Source organism: Miscanthus floridulus, chromosome 1, assembly GCF_019320115.1.
Source record: "Miscanthus floridulus cultivar M001 chromosome 1, ASM1932011v1, whole genome shotgun sequence".
Classification (NCBI taxonomy): domain Eukaryota; kingdom Viridiplantae; phylum Streptophyta; class Magnoliopsida; order Poales; family Poaceae; genus Miscanthus; species Miscanthus floridulus.
The window spans coordinates 92,191,731-92,200,414 of record NC_089580.1 but is presented as its reverse complement, the minus strand read 5'-3'; the positions used below and the strand labels follow the sequence as shown (position 1 = coordinate 92,200,414).

Sequence of the window (8,684 nt, the reverse complement as noted above, 5' to 3'; positions counted from 1 at the left end):
TATATCGTCCACTCATTTCATGAATACATTGAGGGCAACATCCACGGAAGCGTTGACAATGTTATTGAGGTCGATGGCAGCCTGCAACAGGGAGCGCCCGAGCTGCGCAAGGAACCTACCCACCAGCTCCAAGCTCAGCTACGCGGGCATGGGTAGGTTGGACTCTGCCTAGTCCACCTCCTCTGATCTTCCGGAGGTGCATGGTGGAGCAGAACGCCCTAGCGGCATGACGAGCTGGATGTTTTGGGGCATGCCTATAGTCCACCTCCTCCGATCTTTCGGAGGTGCATGGTGGTGTCTCCACCTCGAGCTCCTTGATGGTGGCCTCGTGCTCCAGCATCGCCTTGGCCGTAGCTGCGGTGCCGACGTCCTCCTTGGAGCCTCCTTGCTCCATGTTGCTCAGATGAGCATCGACATTGATGAGGTGCTCCTGCACCTTGTCCATGCACTTGGTGAGGTTAGTGGCAAAGGCCTCAATCCACGCCTCCATCTCCGTTGACATGGTGTCGCTGTCGCGCATGGATGTCTGGATACCAGGTGTGGTGGACCTCGTTCGGGGGTTGTGGCTGGTGTAGGCGCAGGGAGGGAGGGAGGTGGCGGCTAGGGCAAAGGGGAGGGGACGGCGCTAGGGGAGAGAGAGAGAGAGAGAGAGAGAGAGAGAGAGAGAGAGAGAGAGAGAGAGAGAGAGAGGAGCGGGCAAAGGGAGAGGGAGAGGGAGAGCAACTGCTCAATTCTTGCTTAAGATCCAAACAGTTACATGACCCCTATATTTATAGCCCCTAGGGAACTTGACTGCCAAACAAAATAGAGGATGAGTCCTTATAAATTTGGACTCTCCTTTCCTAGCAAACCAATACTATGTTTCCTAAACAAACTCTATTATTATATTTCCTAAACAAACTCTATTTCTATTTATTCTCAACCTTATTCAAATCTATTCCTAATTCCATCTAATCTGGACTCTTCCTGGCAGGAGGGTCCCGCGGGATTGTGGTGCCCGCCCTCCCTTGGATACCCCCAGGGTGAGGCCACGACTAGCCAGGACCCAGTGTTGGGCCTCGCTTGGCCCGTTTAGCCCATCACGGCGGCCCGTATTTAGACCAGTGACAAGTGTTAAGAAAGTAAATAGGCCTAATCTATAGCACCCGGTCTTATGGATAAAACTAGATACACACCATATGTAAGCTCACGAAGTCAAATCTCACATATAGCTACAAATACGGGCAATATCATAAGACAATACTTAATATATAACGTACTCCCAAAACACTTCCAAAGGTAGACACATGCATATGATTAAGTTATTAAAGTGAATAGGACAACAATGATAATCCCATGCTATACTTGCCTTAAACTTATATGCTTCTTCTAGTCCAAAACTTCAAAGGAATTCCTTCTTGATCACCACGTAAAGCTCACCGACTAGACAGCAAGCAGCGGTCGGACAACTCCGATCTTCGGGTGTAGTCACCAACACCACAGGGATAACTGACTGGTTGATCACAAGCCTAACTCCACCAGACTCTAGCAATCTAGTACCCATCCAGAATTTCCCAAATTATTGAAAGTAAAGCAGGCGTAAGTACACGTCGTACTCAATAAATATAATATGGGATACATGAGGCTCAAAAGGTTAACACTAGTTTAACTACATTAGCTTTTAGTGAGTCAACTTTTAGCAATTTGAGTAGCAACAAGTTTATCACAAGCCCATGTAAACACATGATCAGGTAAACATGAATAATAAATAATATAAATAATTAATTAATAGTGATCACCTATTCCATAAGGGTTCTAAGGCCGCTCGTGACCGTGAGCACGACTGATATACCAGTTTTACACTCTGCAGAAGTTATACACTTTCACTATGAGTCGTGGTACCCATATGTCCGGGTTTATAACTCCCAAAACACTTCCAAGGTAGACACATGCATATGATTAAGTTATTAAAGTGAATAGGACAACAATGATAATCCCATGCTATACTTGCCTTAAACTTAGATGCTTCTTCTAGTCCAAAGCTTCAAAGGAATTCCTTCTTGATCACCACGTAAAGCTCACCGACTAGACAATAACATAAAGCACCACACAAGCATCCAAGCAGACATGCATAACTAACAAATATGACTAAATTAGAACAGTACACCAATTAATAAAAAGGTTTGAAAACTAATCTACATATCGCTACAAGCACACAGACACGAAAAGCACTTTAATCGGAGCTACGATGAAAAAGAAACAACTACCGAAAGATTATTTGATAGATGAAAAGAAAACTATAGGCTTTGTTTATTTTAAATAAATCATGTATAAGATAGTTCAGAAAAATAGCTAGATTGAATTAGGTCAAATTATATTTGTTTTGGAAAACCAAAATAAAACTAATCTTATTTTATTATTATTTAGAAAAGATCAAAGTAGAAAATCTAAATTGCTTTTAATTGGAAATCTAATTGCATATAGACGGATCAAATTAACATTTTATTTGAAAGCACAAAACAGGATAAACAATGTTATTGTCATGTAGATTATGTCATTAAAGATCTAACGCAACTTGAACGGGTCAAAACGGAGATTTTATGCTTAAAACAAACTTAGTGGTAAAACTGTAATTAACCGGATTTTAATTCAATTTAAAATAAATCAAAATTGGGATTTTGAATCTGGAGTGGACTGCGGGTTTTAAATAAGAAAAGTAGAGGGGCTCTTATGCAAAAACGCCAATCGAAATAGTATCGGCTGATCTCGGCCGTTAGATCGAACCTGGACGATCCAGATTAGAAGGGTGGGGGAGAGAGTTACCGGTGGCGAGCTATGACCATGTGACAACACTTTACCAAAGCAGAGGGGTAGAAGTGCCAAAGGAAATTAAAATGACGCGAGTAGTGGATCCCCGTTAGGGGTGACCTGTCGTGCGTATTAGCCACATTTTTTTTAGATCAAAATCTTTCACCTAGCTTTATTAGAAGTGTAACGAACACCCAGATCAAGTACTATGGTTACTAGCTTATAAAGTAGCACTTACTCCCTCCGTTCCAAAAAAAAAAAATGTCGCTGATTCAAAGCTAAAACGTCGTCCCTTTTTAGACGGAGGGTGTATACACCTAGCAAAGACCTCCACGAAACAAGTGTTAACTCACCTTAACAGCTCAAAAGACCAACCAACTAACTCAACACAAACTGGTCTAAGAAACCGAAACAAGACGACAAAGCGCTTCCCACAAATTGGATTAAGCCCTTTTCTTATAATAAAAAAATTGGAGAAAAAAAATCGGAATGAAAAGTAGAGAATCCTATGCGTGTCATTTTGATTGCAGAACTAATGCGAAGGGACTTTGGTACGTATGGTAGGAAGTTTTCCTCCATGCTTTAGAAGAAGAAAGTAATGCTACATTTTAGTGTTTGATTGAGTGTTTCAACGCATCTTGTGCCTTTCTTTCGCCTTTCTCTCTTGCTGATAATAATAAATACTATCTACTACATAGAAAGTACGCATCTTTTACTGCGATCGCGTCCAAACACCTCTCCTTTCCTATGAGCAACCGCAACGTTTCTTCCCCGTTGAAAAATCTTTCAACGTTCTAAAAGGCAGCATGGCATTTAGGCTGCGCTTAGTTTGCAAAATAAAATTTTTTTGATGTCACATCGGATGTTTTAGGATCTCAGAAGGGGTTTTCGGATACTAATAAAAAAAACTAATTACATAGCTCGCCTGAAAACTGCGAGACGAATTTATTAAACCTAACATTCGTCTCGCGATTTCCAACCAAACTGTGCAATTAGTTTTTTTTCTATCTATATTTAATACTCCATGTGCCATAAGATTCGATGTGATAGTTTTGGGTGAAAATTTTTGGGAACTAAACCAGGCCTTAACCTTACGGCTTTTCTATTTCTACTCTTTGATGATAATATTACACTGTACGGTTATGCCACAGATCGATTTTGATCCAAACTCAAAGACAGAAACATCTAATATAGGAACGATTTAATGTTTTTTTTAAACGGAGGTAGGAACTCTTTTTTTTTTTTTGAAATTAACGGGAGTTTTGAGAAGAGTTACAAGAAAGGAAGAAGAGGCGCCACTCGTTATTAGAGGTGTATATATATATGTGCAGAAGGAGACCAAGACATCGGGATCAGCCCGTGCTCAGTGCTCACGCCATCACTCACCTCCTCTTTCTTCCCCATCCGTCCATCGAGAATTCGATCCAGTCCACCAACCTTTTCCGGCTTGGTCAATCCTGTCGCCATCGATCCATCCCGCACAAGAGCACACACACTCCGGCAGCTCCACTCCACTGCCCCGCCGCTCGCCGTCCTCGTGCTCCACCGCCTCCATCGGTTTGCTGCCTTCCTCGCTCTGTTTTCAACCTTTCTCTCGATCTGCTGGTAATCTGAATTCTAATAAAGCCATCAGCAGCAGGCTGTGTAGTCTGATCTCTGATGGCATGCATCTGCCTTACTTCTTCACTTTGCTGATGAACCAACCGGCAGGTGGGCTGCTGCTGCCATGGAAACGTACACGACGGATGACGCGCTCACGGCCATGGGGTTTGGCAAGTTCCAGGCACTTGTTCTCGTGTACGCAGGGACGGGCTGGCTCGCGGACTCCATGGAGCTCATGCTGCTCTCCTTCGTTGGACCACTGGTTCGGCAGCAGTGGAATGTCTCTCCCCAGCATGAGAGCCTGCTCTCTAGCGTCGTCTTCACTGGCATGCTCCTGGGAGCCTGTTCTTGGGGCTATATTTCCGACAAATATGGAAGAAGGTAAGTAACTAAGGGTGATCTCTCTCTGCTCCTGTCTCTGTTTAGAAGATGTAATTTTACAAAACTATATGTTGTCAGTCACACACACATGGGTGGACCTAGTTGTGCCCGGTATTCCCCGTGCATATCCAACATTTTTGCTCCAAAAATTAATAGCTAGTAGGTTATAGATGTATACATATGTATATTATAGCTAAGCTTTAATATTGCAATTTTTTTCATCTTATTCATCCAAAAAAACAACAGCCCATGTAGCCACGCTACGGCTCATTATACCCGGGCAACCCCCAACGACCCTTACAGTTTTAGGACCGATCCCAATCCTATTCTCCTCCATCGGTTTATCAACTAGCGTGGTAGGACGCCAAACGGCCAAAGCCATGAGCCGATAGACGCTCCCGCGAGGAGGAACCCTATCGCTCGAAGCCACAAGCCACTACCTGCTCCATGCGGCCTCCTGCCCCTGCCACCTCAAAGCTGACCTCTAAGGGTGCAGACGTGCATGCTACAGTGAAACTGATTCGATATATTTGTTAACTAAATTTTGGGGTAAAATCATAATTTTTTGTCTTTGCTTAATTTTTTTATATATTTTTCTTTGGCTTGTGCATACACAACTTTGAACTTTTGAGTTCATCACTGATCACACAAAAGTGTAGTTCTATAACCAAAAAGTTTTTTTTTAAAAATACTTGGTTTATAAAAAAGAGGCCATAAGTGAAGTTTCTAAACTCCAAAAAGACCTATGATTTTGACAAGACCATGGTTTTAGAAATTACAGGTTTTGTTATATCAAAACACCTAACGGCTTTTAAAAAAGTATTTTTCAAAATCATTGTATTTATGCAATACTCCAAAAACACTTTGCATCCAAATAGGTCCTTTAGGCTTGTTTGGAAGCACAAAAGTGTAAATAATTTTAAATTTAAATTATTTTCGTTTGCTATGTGTTGACCTTCCGTATGTGAAAGCATAAATCTTGTATCTTCTTATTGCAGGACTGCTTTACTGTTCTCCATTATTCTTACTGCTGGAGCAGGGGTTATAAGTGCTTTATCTCCTAACTATATATCTCTGCTGGCTCTTCGGTTTCTTGTCGGTATAGGAGTTGGTGGCACACATGTATTTTCATCTTGGTTTTTGGAATTTGTTCCTGCAAAGAACCGTGGTGCCTGGATGATTGTGTTTTCTGCTTTCTGGACTTTCGGAACCATCTTCGAGGCTTCACTTGCGTGGGTATGGATTACGATACCCTCTCTTCCTTGACTGCACCTTACAGTTTTTTGGAAATACCTTTTGTTTTTGTCAAAAATCAATTTGAACTATAAATACGATTTTATATGTCCAATAAACATACAGTTCCCTATAGTAAACAGTTCCGCAGCCGCAGACACATTACGCTGCCCCGAAACAGTAGCCCCCAACAATAGCAGCACCGCGGCAACACGCGGGAAGCCTACTAGTTATATATATATATACTTCTCGAAACTTGACAATATTATTTCAATAAATCAAGAAACAAATCCCAAATGTTCTAAGGAAATAGAGGTCCAAAGTTAGAAGATTCTTGGATCAGTTTTATAAGCATGGACCCTGCTGATATTGAACTCTGAATTTCTACAGTGCAACCAACAATTTAACGATATTGGTCTCTGAATTTCTACACTCAGTATATATAAAGTCTGAACCTGCCTGATTTCCTCTAGGCATTTACTCGTTTGCATGACATTTGTAATGCAGGTTGTCTTATCAAGACTGAGTTGGCGGTGGTTGCTGGCGTTCACCGCCCTTCCATGCTTCGTTTTGCTTCTGTTTTTCGTCATTGCACCTGAGTCACCACGCTATCTCTGCGTACAAGACAGAATCTCTGATGCGACTCTTGTCCTGGAGAGGATGTCCAAGACGAACAGAGTCGCTCTTCCTCCTGGAGCTCTCACATACCACAAAGAAACACAGTTGGTTGACCACAACGGCGACGCTCTTACTTCTCAGAATGGACACCTTCCTGTCAGAGAGAGTGACTGTACTACAATGGGCAATAATGCCATGACCATGAGCTCCAAATCTGGTTCTGGTGGCATTGCTGCCCTGCGCAAGCTGTTTTCACGCAAACTGCTCAGATCGACTCTTCTTATTTGGTTTGTTTGGTTTGCGAACTCCTTTGCCTATTATGGTCTAGTGTTGCTAACGTCGCAGCTGAGCGATGCAAACAGAAGATGCACATCTGCTCAGAAATCTCAAGCGAACCAAAAAAGCTCCAATCTCTACAAAGATGTGTTCATAACTAGTTTAGCAGGTACCTACTATCACATATACGTACACAGTATGCCCCATTTGCTTTCCATTATTAGTGCTGGCTATGAAATAGTAGAAATACTTTGCCACTACTAACCCAAGGCATCTTTGTACCAGAGTTTCCAGGGTTGGTTATTTCTGCGATTATCGTTGATTGGTTTGGCCGGAAAGCTACAATGTGGATCTTGCTGTTTGGATGCTGTGGTTTCCTCGGACCTCTGGCTGTTCATCAGAAAGAGTCGCTGACAACCGCTCTTCTATTCGGTGCTCGCGCCTGTGGCATGGGGAGCTCTACAGTTTTGTGCCTTTATGCACCAGAGGTTTGCATCTGCTTGTCTCAACTTGAGTACAGTACTACGTATGGCATTCGTGCATGCATAGAGTACTAGTAGTTCTTCTATGATTGATTTCTCATTGACACTTGTATTAATTTGCAGGTGTACCCAACATCAGCGCGCTCAACAGGTGTTGGCATTGCCACCGCCATTGGTAAGATTGGCGGCATCGTTTGCCCCCTCATCGCCGTGGGCATGCTGCGGAGCTGCCACCAAATGGAAGCCGTCCTAGTCTTTGAGCTGGTCCTAGGCCTCGCAGGAGTGGCCTGCATCTTCTTCCCTGTGGAGACCAAGGGCCGCGAGATGAAATGACAACACTTTGTTTCAGCTCCAAATGCAGCCAAAGCTACCACTAGTCTACTAGCGCGTACACTATCAGTGTGCACGTATATATAGAGAAGCACCACATAAAGTAAGGAGTATAGTATATACTGAGTATTTTTGTTTAAGACGTACTCAGAAAAATTGCTCAAGCTATATGTTTAATGAAATATGAAATATTCTGAGTATCCTTTTTATCAATTAGTTTTTTTTGTACTCTATGTCCTTTTCATTAATCGCAAAAAAAAATGTCCTTTTCATTTTCACTAATTTGTTTAGATTTTTTTTTTAAAAAAATAATACAAGTACAACCTGCAGAGTTAGTTTGGTAATGCATATGCCATGATATGGTTACAGGATAATGAAAAACAGTTTTGAGCCGTTTAGGCTCAAACCATGCATGGGTTCAAATCATTTGTGTGTGAGTGAGTGAGTGGGGTGGGGGGTGAATTACTTCATTTGGGGTTAATTTTGTTGGTGGATTGGGCTTGTTTGGATTCTCAGGGTGAAGTGTCTTCGTTTGGTTGGATTGAGAAAAAGAAGAAAAAAAACACAAGGTCAATTTTGACCACTCAACTTTTGTGGTCATCTGAACCCCCCCCCCCCCCCCCCACCCCCCACCTACAAAACCAGTTCTTTTTTGTTGTTGTGCGAGGACCATAAAACCAGATTTGGTCCTCACTCAACTTTTAAAACTATGCTGATAGTTTGATTTATGTCCTCGTAGCTGGCGTGGCGTCATATAAATATGACCAATAAAACCGTGTAGGGTAAAAAACAAATGGTTTTAAATGTTAAGGGACAATCTGATTTTATAGATGATGGAAAAAATTGGAGGACTACAAAAATAATTATTTTTCCTTTTTTTCAAGAAAGAACTAAGGACATAAATCGGTGTGGTTTATGGTTGAAACCTCAACCATTAGCAGGGCTAATTATACCCCCTCCACCCACAAAAGAATA

At 42.1% G+C, this 8,684-nt stretch overlaps 1 protein-coding gene across 2 annotated transcripts; it reads left to right on the top strand.

Moving 5' to 3' along the window:
* The first annotated feature begins 4,213 nt into the window (after positions 1–4,213).
* Positions 4,214–7,909, top strand: LOC136489601 (organic cation/carnitine transporter 7-like). Of its 2 annotated transcripts, none has more exons than XM_066486183.1 (6): positions 4,214–4,344; positions 4,498–4,770; positions 5,769–6,006; positions 6,511–7,066; positions 7,183–7,385; positions 7,503–7,909. In XM_066486183.1, exons 2-6 carry the CDS (start codon positions 4,514–4,516, stop codon positions 7,710–7,712), a joined length of 1,464 nt encoding a protein of 487 aa, XP_066342280.1. In that variant the 5' UTR covers positions 4,214–4,344; positions 4,498–4,513; the 3' UTR covers positions 7,713–7,909. The 2 variants fall into 2 exon arrangements, with proteins under 2 accessions (XP_066342280.1, XP_066342287.1); XM_066486190.1 differs by having other exon boundaries at positions 4,263–4,392.
* The last annotated feature ends 775 nt before the right edge of the window (positions 7,910–8,684 follow it).